Source organism: Falco punctatus (assembly GCF_963210335.1).
Source record: "Falco punctatus genome assembly, chromosome: 5".
Lineage (NCBI taxonomy): Eukaryota > Metazoa > Chordata > Aves > Falconiformes > Falconidae > Falco > Falco punctatus.
In genome coordinates this window covers 46299690-46320468 of record NC_137584.1, presented here as the reverse complement: position 1 = coordinate 46320468, position 20779 = coordinate 46299690, and the positions used below count along the sequence as shown (strand labels likewise).

The following is a 20779-nucleotide window of genomic DNA, read 5'->3' as shown; positions in this document are numbered from 1 at the left end:
ATCTACAGATTTGCTAGTGTAAAGCTTGAGATACTCATGACATATTTCTAGGGGAGGTTTTTCTAGTGAGTAGGCCCATATGTCTGCAGGACTGATGCAGGGAGAGATGTAGCTTTGTCTTCATAATGAGCAAAGACAGAAGGATGAATCCCTTCTGTGCTGACTGTTCATTTGGTGAAGGACTCTACTGCCTTGTCCCCTGGACAGTTAAAAAGATGCCAAGTACTTTGCTACTTCATGCACTTCTGAGCAATGATGAAGATTCTGCTTGTTTTCCCCAGCTCCTTCTTAGATAGCTGTGACACTGTCCCAAGCTTGGAAACAACGTTATTACTTGTTCTCCTGAAGTTACCTGGCATGACTTTAATATACATGGCAGGTGTACTTAATGTTGCACAAAAGGTGTTTACATACTTGTATGGGAATACATTTATTATAGAAAGTATTTATATGAAAGGGGAACTAGCTGGACTTTATCTGAGGTCACATGAAGCTACAGCAGAATGATAAACTAAAGTAAGGTTCACAAAATTTCTCTTCTACCTTATAATACCTGAGTAATAGAAGTAAAAAAACTTTAAAAGTTTCCTTTTAAAAAAAAAAAAAAAAATCCACTCCTAGCCTACATAAGTCTGTAGATGGCTATTTTTAGAATGTTATCACTTGCTCCTGTAAGGGAATCTTCTTTCCCAGCAACTTCACTCGCTAAACGTGTTTTCAGGAACTACTACACAACTGCTGTCTTACCACCTTTTTCAAACTCTGGTTGGTCCAGTGTCTTGCTTCAGGAACATAACTTAAGAATTTTGTTAAAAGCTCCTGAAGTCTCATTAACAAGCCACAATGACTGAATTCAGGCTAGAAGTGCAACTGTGTTTCTTGTAGCTTACTGTTCTCTCTTCACCTGAAAACTATTTCTGAGTGTGATATTAGACTCCTGTTGAATACATCAGACACACGTGATGGGAAAGGCAATAAAATGAGGGAGAGCTAGCCAAAACATCCAACTGCTAACCCATCCTTTTGCCCTACATTGTGTTACGAGTGCCATGGGAGCAGGAGCCTCTTAAGAAGCAACAGCTCTTCTTAAAGAGTAGGCTTTCTCCTCAGAATCAGAACGGGTTGTACCTGGAGATCTTGGTTCTGGAAAAGCTCAACTACTACTTTTCTGAACTGCTGAGAAGGTCTGAACCACCAGCTCCACTCAGGAAAGTGCCATCAGCAGAACAGCTGGGTGACAGTCTCTCACAGTACACTGCAGAACAGCTCCTCAGCACTGATCTGACTTACACAGGGTTATCAGAGAAATAGTACATTAGATTCTTTATGCAGCAGAAGAAACTTGCCAATTGGCACTTAATTCCAGTGACAAAGAATTAGGTTACATTTTAATTGTAATTTTTCTGGCAAACATTTTTCACCCCTTTAGACAAAGAGGCTTTTCCTGACCACATCTGAGCGTAACACCTATGCTCAAGAACGTAAGTTCTCATTCATCTCATGTTTAATGTTTCAGTATTTCAGTATTTCAGCTAGATTGCTGAAATGTAAATTGGCAGGCCAACTGCATCTGTCAGGAAAAGTGGTTTTAACAGAGCCATTTGAGGACTCCTAGATGCTCTTTAAAAGCATAAAATATCTAGGCTTGATTATTTTAAGTGTTCTGTCCTGGGACTGTATTTAAGAGTTACCAAGTCAAACACTTAAAACAAGAGAAACACAGTTACTTCTGAAAGCTTAAATCAGGTTATATCCGCACATAGAATAGTAGCTATAAAGCCACACACTCTTCCCGCCAAGCCCCCAGCTCCACTTAGTGCGCTGAGTGGCTACTCAGTTTTGCAGCCGCAGTTAAGCCTTACCTGTGCGTTAAAACTTTGTATCCACTTTTTTTTCCACACACTACCCATTGGCAGCTGCATCAAAGTATGAGCAGCTAACCCCACCATCCTAGAAAGTGAGAATACTCTCACGATGTTGAACACAGGAGAACCAATACCACGATGGGAAGTTGAGTGCGTCAGGAACCCAACTGTAGCTTTCACAGCACATTGTATGTGGCGAGCAGAGCCCTCCTGCAGCCAGACAGCACTTGGGAACCTCCTCCCCCCACCTGCAATCTTTGTTTCTGCTTCAAGCTGGAGATAGGGGGGGACCCTGTGCAGCTGTGCACATGGCCTGACCCGGAGGAAGCTTTATGGCAGAGGCAAGGTGAGACTCCAGCTCCAGAAGGAACACAAAACTGCTGTAGCTGTGAGAACTACATCTTTCATCTGCCTCGGCCACCATGCACCTTCATTGAATAATCAAAGAGGAATCCTGGTATATCCAGAATGCTACAATTTTAACCTTTTTAACAAAATTAAGACTGAATGGCAAAATTCTGTTCATATGGAACCTTGTTAGACCATCCTTTATAAGGATTCGAACTGTGCAGACTGCTCTGTGCTTTTTTTCCATCAGATGAGATAAAGGATAACTTCCAGACAATTTTCTTTCAATTTTGGCAGATACGCTAAAAAGCTTTTGTAAGAGCAGCTATTTGTAAAATGGCAAAGAACACTGGGAGCTGGGACTCCAGACTTCCCGTCCCATTTCTGTGGGGTAACAGCTCTGGTGGCAGCAGAGCCAGCCCCTGCTCCCAACTGCCGCTCAGCACATCAGCCCTGCTCTGGACGTGCATACATGGCACCTCCCTACAGGTCTCTGCAAAACTAACATATGTTCAGTGCAGGCAGCACATCCGAGCTTCTGTGAGAAGGATGACATTCTCGCCAATGTCAAACGCCTGTCTGAAACAAAAATACAAGATAACTAAAACATGTAAGAGACTCTTCTTCCCCATCCCACCTTAGTCCTAGGAACTGAACAAACTTCAGTTCAAAGTTTCGTAAGGTGGGGAAAAAGCCAGATAGATAGTTTGTGCACACCTGTATGAGTTTACTTACTGATAGCTAAGTAACAAAGTTGCCTTTGTAAAGGACTGTACTGGACATTACAAGACACAAATGGATGTCCTTGGCACCAATAATGGCTGTAGCGAACCTTTTCCAATTTCTGGACCCTTCACATGTAGACAAATTTAGAAATTGCAAAGGGCACTGGTGTACTGGTCGCTTTCCCTAGACCATCAAGATACTGTCCAAGGAAAGTCTACAGGCTGGAACTACTGATCGGTGATGTACTACCTTCCTTCACCAGATGGCATTTAAACAACTGCCAAGAGTCTCATTATCCTTGTCTGCAGACTGGTTTGTGACACTAGTATGACAACTACCAGAAAGAAATGCAGAGTCTGAGGTAGCCAGATGCAGTAAGTGATACACATGGGGTTTCAAAACCAAAACCACTGCCCAAAACGTTTGTCATCTTGGAAGAGGGGGGGTGGGGGGAGGAGCAGCAGCAGGGGAAAAAAGCCTAGCTATCTCTCTTAACTATCTAGGAGGGGAGAAAAGTGTCTTGAATTGTATATAGCCCCAGCTGAGAAAAGGCTTTTTAAGAGACGGTAACTCTTTACAATCAGCAGGAAAGCAAAGATCTCCGTCAACCTTAGAAAATTAGTTTGCTGTAGCTATACACTGTATGAGGTAACCTGTTTCTCCTGATCCCTCAAGTGCCTGCTAGTGACATTCTTCTTGACATTGCCTGTGCACTCTCTACTACACATAAAACACAAGTGGCTGAATCTCAGAAAACTAAGCAATTCCAACAATCTGGGGTCCTCCAAAGTTTTTAACAGAGTAAGAGCTGGACAGACCTAGTCACACTGAAGAAACAGAACAAAAAATCCCCTCTCCTTGCACACGTAGCATGACAACCACCCACATTTCTGATTCTTTAAACAAACTTTATTAAACTTAAAACAAGGACAAGCATTTTTTTCCTTCACTCCATTTTCAGCTGGTGAAGGCATCTCAGCTACAACTAGTATCACCATTTCTCTGTTAGTGTTCATTCACTCGCCCGTTTATGTTGGTCTTCAAGCCTCAGCCACTCAGGAAATAAGTTTTCCAAACTGGTGAAATATGACTACTGAACGAGGCAACTGCCAGGTACTGATGCCTCCCATATACTACTTAACACTTCCCTAACTAAGCTGACAAACTCTCTATTAATTCAAAGCTGTTTATTAAGTACCTCCTAAGCATAAAGTCACCATTTAGATGATATTACACAGTAATGTGAATGCAGTATCAACACTGTTTCCCTTAACGCTTCTTTCTCTACAGGACACCCCACCTGCAAGGGCTTTAAGAAGTCAGTACAGTTGTAGTTTGAAAACTTTTTCCTAAGGAAAACAAAACATACAAGCACATATATTACTGTAAATTTATAGTCATGCTCCACTAAAAATGTCACTCCAACCAAGAAGGTGTAGTCATTTTTGACCTTTCCCAGTTAAAAGCGGGCAGGGCCCATGTAACTGGCTAGTCTGGGGGCTAAGGCAAAGGCAGAAAGTAGAGGGCTAATCTGCACTGCAGAAGCTGTGTCAGTTCAGTTACGCTAACAATTCCTGATGGAGATGAAACTCCTAACCAGGAAAATTCTCTACATACAGTTAAACCATCTCTTTAGATGACATAAATTATACTAACAAAAGGATATATTCCCTTCCTCCAGCCCCAGTCTAAACTGCTGCTGCTCATTACCTGTTGATAAAGGCTTGTTCATTAGGTGTAGAAGCAATTCCTAAATAATGTACTGATACCAGAAAAACAGCCAAGCCTACAAAATGGCAAAGATCTATTTCTTCATTTTTTCACCTTACACAGCCTACACAAGAAGTGGCTTACACACCGCAGTTCTCCTTCACCTCTAGGCCAACCAGACCTACTTGCAACAAAAACGCAAAAGCTCATATCTGCTTGGGGGCTGACCACTCACATCATGAATGTTCCTCAACAGCCTCCCCGTGGCAAGGAAGCCAAGGTAAGAAAAAGCAGAGCCACTCCACAACTGCTGCTGTACCCATGTGTCAGGGTTTTTTCTGGGGAATCACTTTTATGTGCTTCCTGCTTCCAATGCTATGTGAAAAATGAGCAAGTTTCGGACCGTGTGTGAAACATTCTAACAGGGAGGGAGGATATAGCCCTGGATGAAAAGGTCAGAGACTATCAGAGGTACAATATTTGCTCATCTAGTGAGGAGCTGTTGCAGCTGTCATGCTTCCCACTGAGCCTTCTCACCAACATAAATCAGAAGTGGAAGTGTAAGAAATGGCAGCTGTGCTAATAAAACAGATTTACAGCAATGATATAAACTCACGTTTTACTACAGTTGTGTACCAGCATGGAAGCTGTGCCCCACACCTTCAGGGAAGGTTTCTCGTCCATTACCTGGGACATACAACTCCCAGATCCCCACAGCTTCGGCAGAGCCAGCAACAGTCCCACAGGAACTGGACAGCAGTGCTGCAGAGACCATGAGCGAAGAGTTCTTCAGAACGAGGAATCTGCTCTTTTATTTTTTGAAAATGCTGAGAAATCTAAAAACTTAGTCAAAATCTTAGCAGTCTGACTCTGAGCAACATCACTAGAGCTGTGAAGGTTTTGATTATAATGATTAAAAAAATCCGCTATTCCACTCCAGATTTCAACTGAACTCTACCAAAAAGACATATTTACAGCACCTGGGTCTGGATCAAGTTCCTCCCACTGCTCAACTGAATTTTTATGCAGATTAGCAGACACTTTCGTCATCCTATTAACACTTAAATCATCAGCAGAATGCTCATTTACAATGTAAAATACAATCCTACCAGACAACATTCTACCTTTAATCTGGGTATGTGCAAACAAAAGCAAACCCAAGAACTTAGGGACTGATCCCATCATCAACAGCAACACAACTAAGAATGCTCTCAGGTGTGTAGCAACTGTCTGAATCAGTCTGAAGAGTCTTTTAAAAAAAAAAGTCTTAAAACTAGGAAAGACATCCTAAGCAAGTACCTCGAGAAACGTGGGGGGGGGGGAAGGGGGGAATCGGGGAATCAGCATATAAAAACCACAAGCACAATACCACTTAATGAGACAAGGATAAATTTTAATAACAATTTCAGCTGCATGGATTGTAACTGTTAGAAAAAAAACCACCCAAACTCAAAAAGATGAGGTGGAAGTAAAATTTTAGATTCACATCTTAAATTGAGTGTCCAAAATGCAACAGATTAACTGCTTATCGCTCCCTGTGACACAGATTGCATGTCTCAGGTGTAAGCCAGCACCAAAGGCGTGAAGTTCAGCAGTATTAAACTGGACACAGAAACCTTTCTACAGATTCCAATGGGCCTTGAATCAGACTGGATACTTTTAAATTAAGAACTGCATTATTGCTGGGTTAAGTATTGGGGTCCAAGTAACTAAGTTAATTCTTCTCCAGTTTCAGAGATAGCACAGAGGAGAATCCCACACGAATGCCAACACAGTGCAACCCAAGTGCAACACAGAAGAGGAAAAAACAGGCCACAAAGCCTACCGTGTATCTGCCAGAAACACACTGGTTTTCCTAAATAGCCTACTTAATTAAATTAAAAATTATAACACTTTCACTACCTTCCATGAGACTAAGACAAAGCATCTACTATTAAGCAACCTGAGTTCAAATGTCCACCTACTCTCCTTACTGTGTATTTAGTTCGCAGAGCTGAAATGCAAGGGAAACGTACAGGGGAAAATACGCCAAGGAGACTGGTTAAATACACTCTACAAACTTTTGCCATGCACTCACATAACAGAACTCAGAGAGCCATTAAAAACACATCCTTTGTAGGGAGCGCATCACAGGTACTCAAGGCGGGTCCTGAAGATGCAGTTCTCATCAGCTACTTTATTCAAAATACTGCAACAGCAGCAAGCAGTCTAACAGCTTTCAGCTCCACTAAAATTAAAAATAAGTTGTTGGGTTTTAGGTTGGTTTTTCTAGGACTAAACTAGTTAGTTTTCCAGTGCAGCTTAACTTGGATAAATCAATTAATATTCATGAGCTATATAAAGCAAACAGTCCCAAACTGTGTCTATCAAGACTTCCATTAACTTTCAGCAGCAGACGGCAGAGTGAGACTCACATAAAACGGGTCTAGTCCGTGATCAATTCAGATCCTGTAAAAATAACAATAGCCTGGAATGACTGCAATTCATCTACAAACAGACAAGATACAAGACTCCTCCTCCCCCTATCACCACACCTGCTGTCAAGACACTAAATTAAGAGTTTGGTAGAACATCTTATTTAATGACTGTGGAAACATCACCCCAGCCACAGCCAGCCCCCTAAAAGCTTGCTTAGTGAACTACCTTGAAAAAGGTAATAATAATAGGGACCTAACTCAAACTGTTGACGCTGTAGCATATGCTGTTACTAACAAACAACATAAAGTATACTTTAGGATAGCAGGCACAAGCCCCCGGGGCAGGGGGTGTAAAGTAACCCTCCTTGAACTATTGCTGGCCACATATCTTCCCACAAGGTTTTTGACAACAATGCAGTTTCTCTCTGAAAACGGTTTTGTCCACACCACTGCTCCAGTTAGCCGAAGTCATCTTACAACAAGGTGCAGATCTGGCCATGCCCGGACCAATTCTCTGACTCCAAGAAATCAGCTCAAGCCCAGCGCAGGGCTCACCCATCCATTTCTTTAGGGACTTGCCGGTCTCTTGCAGCAGACTGCCTCCCTGCTCCGCACTAACAACCCAGAGTTAATAACTTCTGCAAGACCAACAATTTTTTCACGTATTGGGGTGTCCATTGGTGCATTTATTTATGCAGTTTTATAAGCCCCCATGAATTCTTACAGCGCCTTAGATTTGGACAAAACGAGGCCTTGTCACAGCCGCCTTCCCTCTGCGCTCCCCCACGACTGGATCCGCCGTTGTGCAAAGCTGCAGATGGGATTTTTATGGAAGGCAGCTACACCTCCCCCTTACAAACCCGAGCTCAGATAGCCCGTCCACCTGAACAGACAAAAAAGCAAACCCAGCCTTTCCACTTTTGTACCCTGAATCTCTCCTTTTGACAAGTGAACTTGTCACCTCTCATCAAACAGCTCCGCCGCAGCACAGCCAGGATGGTTCTACAAAGACCCTCCGAAGCCCCACGCCAGCAGGGCCGGCCCCGCCGCCTCCCCGTGCCACGGCACCGAATTCAGCCCTGACCGTGACACCCGGGGCCAAGCCGGGGGGATGCGGACGAGGCCACCGCTCACAAAGTTCGTGCCCGAGAGCCTAGGCCGCTCCCACACACAGTCCTCTGCTCCCCCGTCACCGGGGCCCTGGCGGCTCCGCGGGAACGGGGGCGCACCTGCAGGCACCCCGCGTCCGCCAACCCCCGCCTCGCCTGGCCGCCGAGCGCCGCTGGCAGGAGCCACCCGGTGCCCCCCAGCGTCGAGGCCGGGCGCCCCCGGCGGCACCGGGCGCGCTGGCAGCGGGCAGCCCCCGCCGCCGCGGCGAGGCCGGCAGGGCGCCTGGAAGGCTGCGGCGAGCGCAGCGCCGCCCCGGCCCGGCCCCGCACGCTGCCGCGGCCCCGAGCGAGGCCCGCCGGGGCGCCGACAGCGGCCCGGCCCGTTATTCCGCGGCCCGGCCGGCGGAGGGGGCGCTGGCAGCGAGCGGCGTGGCCGCCCCCGCCCGGCGGCGAGCGGCGCCAGGGGAAGGGGGGGCTGCACCGGCCCCCACCCCCCGGGAGTTTTAAAGGGGCAGCGCGCCCGCCGCGGGACCCGCGCCCCGCTCCGCCGGGGGCGACGGCCCTCGGCCCCGGGGGTGCCCGGCAGGAGGGCGGCGGCGGGGCCGGTCCCGCCGGTGCGGCCCGCGCTGCGCGCGGCGGGCGGGGAAGGGAGGGGCGGGCGGGGGCTGGGTGGCTCCTGCTGCTGCTGCTGCCGCCACAGCGCTCGCCGCCTCCCCTCCCCCCCGGCGGGGGCTCCTCGCTGCAGCCTCTGTGCTCCGCTCTCGGTCATGTGACCCTAACGTAACCGGACAGGAAAAGCCGCCGCCGCCGCCGCCGCGCTGACTCCGTTGTTGCTGCTGCTGCTGGGCGCGGAGACGGCGGCGGCCCGCCCGGCACCGAGCGCCTCGGCGGCCCGCGCCCCCCAGGTGAGCACCGGCCGCGCCGCGCCCCGCGGGGGATCCCGGCGCCGCCCGCACGTGCGCCCGGCCCGGCCGCACCGGCCGCGGCCCGGGCTGAGGCGGCGGCGGCGGCGGGCGGGCGGGCGCGGGGGCGCGGCGGGGCCTGCTCGGCCCTACCTCCTCATTGTGTGCGAGGGGTGCCCGGCCGCGGGGTCCGGCCGCGCCGCGGCGGGCCGAGGGGGCGCGGAGGAGGAGGAGGGCCGCGCCTGGCGCCGCTGGGGCTGCCTGGCCTCCTGACAAACCCCCGCCGGGCCGGGCCGGGCGGCTCCATCCGGGACACAGCCCGGGGGGGGGGGGGATGGGCCCGCGCCGAGGGGAGGGCCGGGCCGGGCCGGGGGGGTGGGCCGCGCCGGGGGAGGGAGGGGGCCGGGGGAGGGAGCGGGGGTTGGGGGGCCGGTGTCGCCCGGCGCCGGGCTCGGCCCGGCCGGTGGGGCCCGCGCACCCGCCCGCCCGCAGCGGGGCGGCCCCCCCTCCGGCGGCATCCGGCGCAGGGAAGGGCGGGGGAGCAGGGCGCCGCGCGGCGCGGGAGGGGGCGGCCCCGCCTGTCTCTCCTCGCAGGCTGGGCGGCCCTGGCGGCGGCGGCAGCAGCAGCGGCGGTTCCCGTCTCGCGCGCCCTGGCGGCTCCGCTCGCGCTGCGTCTCGCGCCGTCTCCGTCCGTCCGTGCGCGCGTGGCGTGCGCGGGGGGGCGGCGGGGGGGAGGCGGGCGGAGAGAGGAGAGGAGGGGCGGGGCGCAGCCAGTGAGAGCGGCGCGCGGCCACCCGGCCTTCCGCCCCGGCGGCCAATGGGAGGGCGCCGTCACCTCTGCCACAGAGGCCGAGCGTGACTCCGGGGACGGGGGGGACGGGGCGGGGGGGAGGAGGCGGGGGAGAGGGCGGGCGGCAGGCCACGCCCCCCCGCCGCGCACTAAGACGCCGGCAGGCGGCGGGTGCTCCCGAGCGGCGCGCGCGCCCCACTTTCCCTCCGCCCCGTCCCCGCTGCCGGCGCGCGCGCGCGGTCCCGTTGCGGCGGGCGGGGCCGGCCCGGGCCCCAGCGCGGGTCTCCGGCAGCCGCGCGGCGCGGGGGCGTTGGGGCGCTCCTGTGAGTGGCCGGGGAGCGGCGGTGGCGGGAGGTGCGGTGTCCGCCGCGCCGGAGCTGGGCCGGCAGCTGTTCCCTGTCAGCGCGGCCGGCTGCCCCGGGGCCCTTCCCTCGCCCTCCTCTCCCCTCCCTCGCCGCCGCTGCCTGTCCGCGGCCTGAGTCCCCGCTTCCGCGGCGCGGGACCGGCGCTTCCTCAGCCTCGGCCCGGCTCGCGCCCGCCGCGTTTCCCGGGTGGTCCCGGGATAACGGCTCCGCTTTCGGGGGGGCTCGGCCTCGCGCGGCTTCTCACCCGCCGCCGAGCAAACGGAGAAACTGCCGAAGCTGCGGTAAAGCCGGGCCGGGCCGGGCCAGCCTGTCCCCGCACAGCGACAGGGCTGTCCCTGCAGGCTTTCGGGGCACGAGGAGGACTTTATGCAGTTGTCGAATTGGTCAGCGCTGAAACATGGCATTGCTGATGTTAACTGTCATTTTATGTAGCTACGGGTAAAGCTCCCGCGAGTATGCACACTTACACTTACAGAGTGCTTTCCTCACTCTTTTCCTCTTGCTGTGCAATTTCCTTGGAGCGTAATTCTTCTAGTGCTTTGGGTTCAAAGCACTTAAATATCTTTAAAATATACACAAAAACATAGCATCGCGCACGTGTCCAAACAGCGCATCGTTTTGCAAAAAGATTAATTCGGGTCTCTGACAAAGGGTAACAGCTTCAGCTGCCACAGTGACTGCTGTTTGGGTAAGGGAGAAACTATAAGCTAAACAAACTTAGGATGATAATAACTACAAAGAATGCCTTTCTGGCTTGGAGTCCCCAACATCAATGGTTTGCTCTGCCTGGCAAGTTTTGCTGTCCAAGTACAAACCAGACTTGGCACTGATGAATGATGAATTAAAAAAGTGTGGCGCACAGAATAACCTAAAGTAAAGCTAAAACCCCCACCCCACCCCCAAACATCTAGCATGTTTTCTGTAACATCACAAAGTTTACCTGCATGGGGCACTGCAGGATTAAATAACAGTGAGCATTATTTTTGTTACTGCCGACAGGAGTATTCCCTCCTTTGGAGTGAGGGAGAGGATTTTAGCATACTGTTTGTACAAATGTAATTAGCCAACAGTAATTTACAAAGGAGAGGATGGACCTGAAGAGAGGTGAAGCCTGATATTTTGTTGTTATTATTATTACTATTAACTGTAAGGAAATAATCAACTGTATCTTAAATTGCATTTCTCTCTTTGCCCTTACACCCCTGACTCAAACGAGTTCTGATCTCATGTGAATGCAAAGGAATGCATTTGGTCAATCTGGTTACTGGCTGAAATACGAGGGCATTCCTCACTGTCCAGCAAGTAGCAATACTTGTTTCTCCAATGACTAAACATATTGGCATTGTGGAATAATACACTTTCATCCTCTTTCCCAAAAAGCCACGGTCTTACTGTATAGAAGAAACAAGCTGTTTGCATCTTACCTAAAATTTCATTAACTTCCAATTACATTTGGAGGAAAAAAGCCCCTAAGACTTCTTATAAATCTACTGCTTTTGATCTGCTTTTCCGGTTTCACCTTCTCTTTCGTTTCTGTTCGTAGAGTATCTGCACTGTTCTGGGCATGACGTGCCCAGGAATTTTGTTCGCTTCTCTTGCTGTTTTACATGCCAGCGGACAGACCTACATTACTTCATACTTTCACTTTTTCTCCTCCAAGTTATATTTGTTTTGGTTAAGTTTGTATCCAGTTGTTGATCTTACAAGCCCTATATTCATCCATCCAACCATATGCAACTGTCCTAACATGTTTCCCTGGCTACTTTTTCCCCCCTAAGTTACCAATTTGTGCTCCCAAGGCTGCCCTCAAATCCTTGAGAAAATCCTTTATGGCTCTTGGGTAGTTCTTTGAGGGCAGCCTCCAGCAGCTGGTGAAAGGAAGTGCGGGGAGGGTGGGGGGCTGCAGGAGCCCTGGTTTAGGGGGGCACGGGCTGGTGCCATGTTTTGCTGTCAGTTATCATAACTCGTGCCGCTCTCACCCCTTGGTTTTCCTGATTTGCTAGGCGAGCGTGAGGCACTCAGGCACGCAGGCTCCTTACAGAATGCTGTTGTAGCTGATCTCAATAAATGATTAAGGAATTGTTGGGTGGAAAGATTGGCCTCTCCTGTTCCGATAGTCCAGAAAGCTCGCCGATATCTAGAATGAATACATTGTTTCAGCCTGGGAAGACTCAGGTATTTATCTGGTATATCCCAGCAGGGGGTATAACCATAGGAAGTGCTTAATTATTTAATGCTGAGTTTGGATTCAGCTGGATGGACACATACCTTTTAGGTAAAAGACATACAGAGACACTGAAAATTCAGGTTAAAAGTATGTAACTTGTCTTTTATTGGGTTCTGCTCTTGTCTCTCCCACCCACTTAGGTGAGGGGGAGGGAGATTTATTTTTCCTGTTCAAACAGAGTGGCAGCCAAAATACTTTGCTCTTTCCGTTAAAAATAGGTGGGTTTACTACTTATTAAAATTTCTTCCTCTCCTTTAGCTATTTATATTTCTGTATCTGAGTTGTTGTCCCTGCCCAACGCCTTTTCAGAACTCTTTAGTCCTGGCTCTCCTTTGCTCTTTAAGCCTCAGCAAATCACTCGCATCTTTGTGAATCGCATTGCCCATCATGAAACAGAGATCTTTGCCTATGTGTAAGATATCATCTATACAGTAGCTTGGGATTGAGGGGTGTTACTAAAGCATGATACACGGATATTAGAAGGAAATACCTGTTAAGAGACAGCTATGATGCATCTGTGCCTCTACTGTTAAGTTTTACATGGAAGTCGTTTGCTTTTCAGAGTGTAAAAAAATGGATTTGGCCAACCACGGACTTATTCTGCTGCAGCAACTAAATGCTCAGAGGGAGTTCGGTTTCCTGTGTGACTGCACAGTTGCCATTGGTGATGTCTACTTCAAGGCACACAAATCGGTCCTTGCTTCTTTCTCCAACTACTTCAAGATGTTGTTTGTTCATCAAACCAGGTAACTATAAAAAAGTTCAGTTTAAATGTTGTTCAATTAGGTAAGATAAGGAGGTCTAGCAACATTTTGAAACCTGAAAATGTTCTTTTTGCTGCTTGCTATGACATGAGGAAGATGGATAACTAGAATCTCACTTTAAAAAGAGCATGGAATTCCTAGAATTGAATATTTAAAGGATCCTGTCTTCAGTCTTGCACTTTCCTTCCCCCCGCTCACTGTCCTCTGCTCTGTCTTGACACTATTCTTGACGTTTCCGTAACATTGTATGCAGCCTAATAAGTATTTGCTAGGAGATTGTGAGAAATGGACTTATTAAAGAGGTTAAAGGGTTTAATTTTTTTTTTTTTTTTGGTTTACCAAAGCCAGTTAAATAATAAAATACTACATAGTGGTGGAAAATAAGGGGGTTTGTGTTTCTTCTTTTTTTTGTTTTTTCTTTTTTTTTTTTTGTTAGGCAACCTTGAAAAGATAACAAAAGTGTAAGACTGTTTTGAAGATTTTTTGGGGGGGGGTGTCTTTTATTTTTCCCAATTATTTGTATTGTCTCAAAATGTTTATGTTAAATGAGTGAAACTCTCAACTCTTTGGCTAATTGTTTCTAGCTAAAAGTAAACTTCAAGGACAGAAATGCAAATGAGACAGGACTGCAGGCAGATGTATCGGTCTCACAAGAGCATACAGACCTCTCTGGAAGACAGCACTGCAAAGTTTACTTTTGTGTAATACATTTGAATTCAAAAGCAGTCAGAGAGAGACCTGACAAAGGGTACACCTCAAGAAATGGAAGAATTGGCTATAATTTCCTCCTCAGCTTGGTAGCCTACTGCGATTAGAACATTCAGACTGCAGCATGCAGTTATGGCCGTTTTCTGTCTTTTGTTTAATGTTTGTTTCACACAAGAGCTACAAATAACTCTGAAAGTTAGAATCCCAGATCCTCTCCCATTAGTTAACTGGCCTAACCAAGATGTTCCTGATTTTCTTCCTTCTGTGAACCTTGCTGCTCTTCCTGCACAGAGATCCAGCTTCAACCAGAGGAGTGGTGGGTGTTTTAATCCCGACTATCCTAAAGGTTGATGCACAGGGCATGCTCTCCATTGGAGGATGATGTTGGTTTCAGTCCTGTTAGGCTGAAGAGGGAATCACAGCCAAAGTGTCTCCCTTTGCTGAGCACTAGTGAAGGGACTGTTAGGCTGACCAGGTGTACCACTGGTGCTACTGTTTCTTTTCTCCCTGTTCAAGGAAAGAAGCTACTGTTCTGCTTTGTAGGGAGCCTGGCCTCCACGGGTTAGATGTGCTCAGGCTACACCTGCTGCATCAGATCCTCAGGGGATTCACACCCTGCCCTGCATGGTTTCTGGATCATAAGACAAGGTGATACCACACATTTGCAGAACTGTAGCTGTAAACACTAGTAAGACATAGAAGCCAAACAGGCAAGTGACAGAGGAATTTGAGGTGTTTTCAGGGCTAAGTACTGAGAAAAGTCTAATGGATTGTGAATTTATGAGTCAGTGCTAGCAGGATTTAATTTAGCTACAGACGTCTTTGAATCCAACCAAAAAAAGGGGGAAAATATCTTTGCAATTTACAAAATTTATTAATACGTGACAACAAATTTATAATATAACAGCAGTTTAGAAAGGTATAGATTCATAGAAAGGGACAGCTTTGTTTTTCAAACCTGTTACTTCCCTGAGGAAAAAAATGGCATCTTTCTAGCCGGTAAGATTAGTTCTTTTGTGTTAAGGCATTTCCTTATATTTATTGCAGTTTCTGTCCTGAATTTAAGTATAGATGCCTCTGATTTTTATCAATGCTTGAATAACCTAGATCTGGTAAAAAAGATTCTCCTTATCTTTTATTGATCATTTTGTTTCATCTTTCAGTGAATGTGTACGTTTGAAAGCAACTGACATACAGCCAGATATCTTCAGTTATCTCTTGCATTTGATGTACACTGGGAAGATGGCACCACAACTCATTGACCCAGTTCGACTAGAACAGGGAATAAAGTTTCTGCATGCATATCCACTAATTCAAGAGGCCAGCCTTGCAAGTCAGGGAACTTTTTCTCACCCAGATCAAGTTTTTCCATTAGCATCTTCATTATATGGCATTCAGATTGCAGATCACCAGATAAGACATCCCACTAAGGTTACATCAGCGACTGACAAACTCGGGCGAGAACCGAGGCCACAGACATCACGGATGAACCAAGAGCAGGTTTCTGAAGGCTCGCAGCTCTCGCAGTTAGCTACAACTCTGCCACAAGTGACCCGGACGAATATATCCACTTCCGACCCATTGCCATCTTCTTTATCTCCAGAATTGGTATCTGCTGCTGGTAACAACTCACCTGCAGGAGAAGAGGCCAATATGGAAGCATCTTCTTCAGATGAACAGCCTGCCTCACTAACAATAGCACATGTCAAGCCAAGCATCATGAAAAGGAACGGAAGCTTCCCAAAATACTATGCCTGCCACCTCTGCGGTCGCCGGTTCAATTTGCGAAGTAGTTTGCGTGAGCACCTGCAGATCCACACAGGAGTTCCCTTCACATCTAGCCAGCAGGGAGAAAGTAATATTTCTTTGTCTCTGTGTAACAACACAGCTGATAAAGATGCCGTGGAAGTGCCTGAAGCAGGGATGATTAGTGACAGCGAGCTACAGCAGATCTCAGACTCCCCAATAATTGATGGGCAGCAGCAGTCGGAGACACCGCCCCCCTCTGATATTGCAGACATAGACAACTTGGAGCAGGCAGATCAAGAGAGGGAAGTAAAAAGACGGAAATACGAATGTTCCATCTGTGGTCGCAAATTTATTCAGAAAAGCCACTGGAGGGAGCACATGTACATACACACGGGGAAGCCCTTCAAGTGCAGCACTTGTGACAAAAGCTTTTGTAGGGCTAACCAGGCTGCCAGACACGTGTGCCTAAACCAGAGCATGGACACGTACACGATGGTGGACAAACAGACTCTGGAACTCTGTACTTTTGAGGAAGGCAGTCAAATGGACAACATGCTAGTACAGACCAACAAGCCCTACAAATGTAACTTGTGTGACAAAACGTTTTCAACTCCCAATGAAGTAGTTAAACATTCGTGCCAAAATCAAAACTCTGTCTTTACACTAGAAGAAGATCGCTCCATTCTGCTAGGTGGTGGGGACACAGAAGCCACAGAGACTGATAATGCAGTGTTAGCCTCCATCAAAAAGGAGCAGGAAGCAGTGTTGTTAGACTGAATGTGAAACCTATATGAATTTTTTAAAGTTTCTTTACTCATTTTTTATTAAATCAATTTTTTCCTCCCCTCACCTCTTACCTCACTCCTGCCATCTTTTCCACCAGCCTCCTTCCCACCCTTTGTCTTCAGCAACCAGAACTGTACTGGCACATTAGGAAATTGGACTTTGCCTCTCCCACCAAAACAAACAAAAAGCTCTTGCATCAAACCACAACATAATTGATTTTAATACAAAGGAACGTGTGAAAAAATAATCCAGCTAACTTTGTTGATAGTATTAGTTAATCCAAATTTAATAGATTTTAAACAAAATTTAGATTGCTTAAAAGTGTATTTAGATACAATGATGAGTGTAATAAGAAACAGTATCAGTTTGGTAAGCAAAGGAAATATATATATATATATATGTATGTGTGTATATATATATATTAGTTTCCCTGGTAAAAGGCATTTTGAGAAGATCTGGCAAATTAAACACCATGCTTTTTGCAAGTCCACATGCAAATTAAGATTATAACTTAAAACCATCAGAACTTTTCTCAATGAATGCAAAAATGTGTTCATTGAGTTAAAAAGAGCTGAGGGTGTTGGGTTTCTTTTAGCCTTATGTTTTGCTTCAAGTATGCCTTTGGGTATCTGTTTCAGAGAGCATCACTGAGTCAAGAAAAGTAGTTACTTAGTCAAATGTTGACTTAAGTAGCTGTAATAATAATGTGATGGCAATCTTTATATATATATATAAAATGCTGTATATGTATAAAGATTTTTATATATATATATGTGTATATATATATATAAAGTGTTTGTGTGTCTGTTTGGTACAGGTAAATAAATGCACACATCCTTTTTAAGTAACTGGCTGTCTACTCAGATTCAGCCCTGAAAGTCTTTTAGTTGTTTGACAAACCTAATCATTGCACAGGTTATTTTTAATTAAATTGAAAACGTCCTGAGCTGTGTGCATTTTTATTGGCCTGTTGAAGAGAAGCTATAGGTAAGTGTTGTCACCCAAGCTACAAAGGGAACTAGAGAAGTGACATACTGGTGAGCACTGTACCATCATTAGTGCAGCACGTGCATTTGTTCTTAGCTATAGGTTTGAGTCATTCTGGATGAAAGAAGAGAGAAAAGCTTTCTTGCCTTACTCGGGCAAAGAATGTCCATGATTTCATTTGGTCTAATGGCATGAGTTAAGAGGAAGAAAAAGTGGTGCAGAGACATCCTAGCAACAGGGGATGACAGGTGTTTTGAAGTGAATCCGTAGTGCTGGATGGCACATTCTGCTCTGTGAGAGTCCTGTTATTTTCAAAGCCAAGACAAAGTCTGCAAAAACTGAAAGGCTGAATTCTGTAGTTTTAGTTACTGCTGATGGTAGCACTGCATCTTTGTGTTAAAAATCAAGTTGCTGATTCTTACTATTTTATATAGATGCCCAGATATTTTGCTGGTAGCCTAAAAACCTAAACTGACAGCAGCAATGAAGCCCACCGAGTAATTACTGGGCCAACAGAAGGCATAAGCAGAGTAAGTGCCCCATAGTAAATGGAGACAGTGTGTGTTTTGGGGGGAGGGGCGGGAGAGGGCGAGTCACAAACCACAGCTCTTCTCTGTGTATACGTTTAAACTGAATATCATCTTTTTGTGTATAGTTAAGTTCTCAGATTTGTAAGTTTTTATACATCATTTCATTGAATAAAAACTGAATTAAATGGGATATGATTTATTGAGTTGAAGGCGAAAGGCTGTTGGTTTTCAATCCTCCTGAAAGAGCTTTACTGAATTGGTTTAAAAGCCAAGCGATGTATTCTGTTTATCAGACTAAAAGCTCCATCATAAATGTGAATAAGCTTTCTAAAGCTTAAATCAGTGGATTTAGCACAAAAAGTCACTACATATTCATTTTTTCTAGTCTATTATGGAATAATGATTGTAAGGTTTATTGTAAGTGCCATTGAGTTTATCATGTCTCTTGTATTAGAGTAACAGATTTTAAATCAATTGATTTTACTTGAAAGTATGAAAGTGTTTTAAGGTTAAAAAAATAACATCTTATAGAATTACTTTAGTGTTGCCCATTTTAAAACTTTTTTAGGATCTTCCATCTACCAATATGATTTCTTTAAATATGTTTTTTATTTCATCTCACTTAGTTTGGAATGCTCTCAGTGTAGGAAAACAAAATAATAAATATTTCCTAATTCAGGGTAAGGTCGGCTTTTGAGGTAGCTGTGGTTTAGGGGATAGTCACAAGTTCAGGTCCAAAATTACTACAGCTGCTAAAGGTGCTGCCACCTCAGCTATTAGTTACTGCTTAGTCAGATGCTCTTTTTCAGAGCTCCAGCTCTGCTCCAGTGCAGTACCAACAGTTTAGCTCAACTCCGCAGGTGGCTGGTTGTTATCAGAAGGGCACACATGGCCACACCATTTTTTGTGGGACATTCAGCAGCCCTGGGTCCCGACCTTACTCCTGTTCTCAGCTCTCTTTCTGCACTGTTTGGAGAACATGATGTTTGCTCAGTTAAATGTTGAATGGGCTCAAGTGAACTGATTCCACTGAAAAACAACCAGTCTTAAAAAATGCCTTTTTTCTGTCAAATCTGCTCCCTGTTTTATCTCTGCAGAGGGTTTTGGCTGACTCGCAGGTTGTGCAAGGGCAGAAATGAGCAGAGAGGAGGCTTACTGAAGCCAGTGCTGCTGCAAGCCAACATCACAGGGTGGAGAGGGTGCAAAGCAGTGTCTCCCACTTGGGCAGGTCTTTCGTCTGGTGGGCAGTGTGGCCTCACAAGCTGGTGTACTGCCAGAAAGAAGGGGCAGTGGAGGGCAGGGAACAAGCAGCTGGGGAAGAACTTGGTTATGACAGCATTGCTGGCTGCAAGAATGTGAAATTGCAGGCTCAGCAGAGATACTTTCACCTGTTAATATTTATTCTTAAGAAATAACATTGTCAGGTAAAGAGAAAAAAAATCACAATAAAGAGATTATTTTTATATGTGTTCAGCTATGATAATGGTTTATTTTAAATACCCTTTATTGTCAGATGCTTCACAGCGATGTTTTAAGTCATTGCCTCACACTGCTTGAGCAGTTTTGTTCCTCTACAATGAAATTAGGAGCAGTATATTCTGGTTATTAACAGCTGCATCCAGAGTTTGGGTAATTACAGCACAACTGTAGTTTTGTTCAAGCTTCTTTGTTAAATCCTATCTGAATTTTTATTACAGTTAGAGAGAACTTCAGGTTTTATCTTTCAACTTTTGACTCCGGAATTTGTGACCGAATCGCTCATTACTCATTCAGGCTGCTCACCTGATGAAGTTGTGAATTTTCTACCCAATGATAGAAGACAGCTTTGCAGGAACTACTGAATAATCAGTGAAAATCTGCCATCATTCAAGGCTGTGAGCTGGGCCTTCAGCCCCAGTGTATTTCCAAAGGAGTAACTTCAGAGCTGATTTCCTGGGCACGTCACTTGACGAGGCACCTCTACCTTGACTTCAGAAGTACCAAACACCTACAAATTTATCTGCTCAATAGAAATAACAGATGATTATCACTTCTGAAAGTGAAGTTTGCAGTCCTCCGCAATCAATATTTTTCCTCAGCTTTGTATCAAGTATCTTCTTGGTCACTTGTCTGATAATCATTCTGCTTCTGCAGGGGGAGAATTTATTAGAAGATACTAGTGTTCCAAACACTGAGTAGTTCAAACTGCTCCTGTTTTACACTGCAGGGCCTTAAGCTGCTATCTTGACACTTAGCAGATCTGTGTTCTGGCTCTTCAACTCCAAATCCCATAAAATAATAGCTTCAGTCACGAAAGGTAGTCATTTGCAAGAAAAAAAAAAAAAAGTAGATTTCTTTCCGTTTGCTTTAAGTAACATCTTTCACATTGCAAAATCTTTTATGTAATTAAAGGAAACCTGGTGAGACAAGAGCATGTGCTGTGGTGCCTGGTGGCATCACAATCCCTTGCAATGTTTTTTCCCAATATGCTTAACAGCAAGATTACCTTTTTTAGGTATTTTGCCTTTTTGGAGAGTAATACAGTTCTTTAGTTATCTTTGGCCCAAGCAACTGAAGACCAAAGTGATATATTCTTAACCAAGTTCAAGTATTTTCATTGGTTGTATTTCCACATCTTTTAAAAAGTAAACTAAGGGAGGGTTCATTTTGTAGTTCTGTCATTGACTCTTATTTATTGCTTCCTAGAAGTCGACAAATGTTTCCACATGGCAAGATACTTCATAGCTATGAATGATTAGGAGTATTTAGGCTACTTAAAGAAAACAAGTTCCATTTAACTTTCCTCCTTCGACACTG

General features: G+C 46.1%; 1 protein-coding gene across 2 annotated transcripts; it reads left to right on the top strand.

Moving 5' to 3' along the window:
- The first annotated feature begins 102 nt into the window (after positions 1 to 102).
- On the top strand, positions 103 to 19446 carry ZBTB2 (zinc finger and BTB domain containing 2). Of its 2 annotated transcripts, XM_080389699.1 has the most exons (3): positions 103 to 9080; positions 13022 to 13205; positions 15095 to 19446. In XM_080389699.1, exons 2-3 carry the CDS (start codon positions 13033 to 13035, stop codon positions 16455 to 16457), a joined length of 1536 nt encoding a protein of 511 aa, XP_080245825.1. In that variant the 5' UTR covers positions 103 to 9080; positions 13022 to 13032; the 3' UTR covers positions 16458 to 19446. The 2 variants fall into 2 exon arrangements, with proteins under 2 accessions (XP_080245825.1, XP_080245824.1); XM_080389698.1 differs by lacking the exon at positions 103 to 9080 and having other exon boundaries at positions 11192 to 13205.
- Positions 19447 to 20779: the final 1333 nt, after the last annotated feature.

Excerpts from the sequence above, each read along its gene's own strand:
- ZBTB2 (XM_080389698.1), top strand. The coding sequence starts at position 13,000 with ATGGAAGTCGTTTGCTTTTCAGAGTGTAAAAAAATGGATTTGGCCAAC. Across the intron at positions 13,206-15,094 it reads TTGTTTGTTCATCAAACCAG|TGAATGTGTACGTTTGAAAG; the intron begins GTAACTATAAAA and ends TTCATCTTTCAG.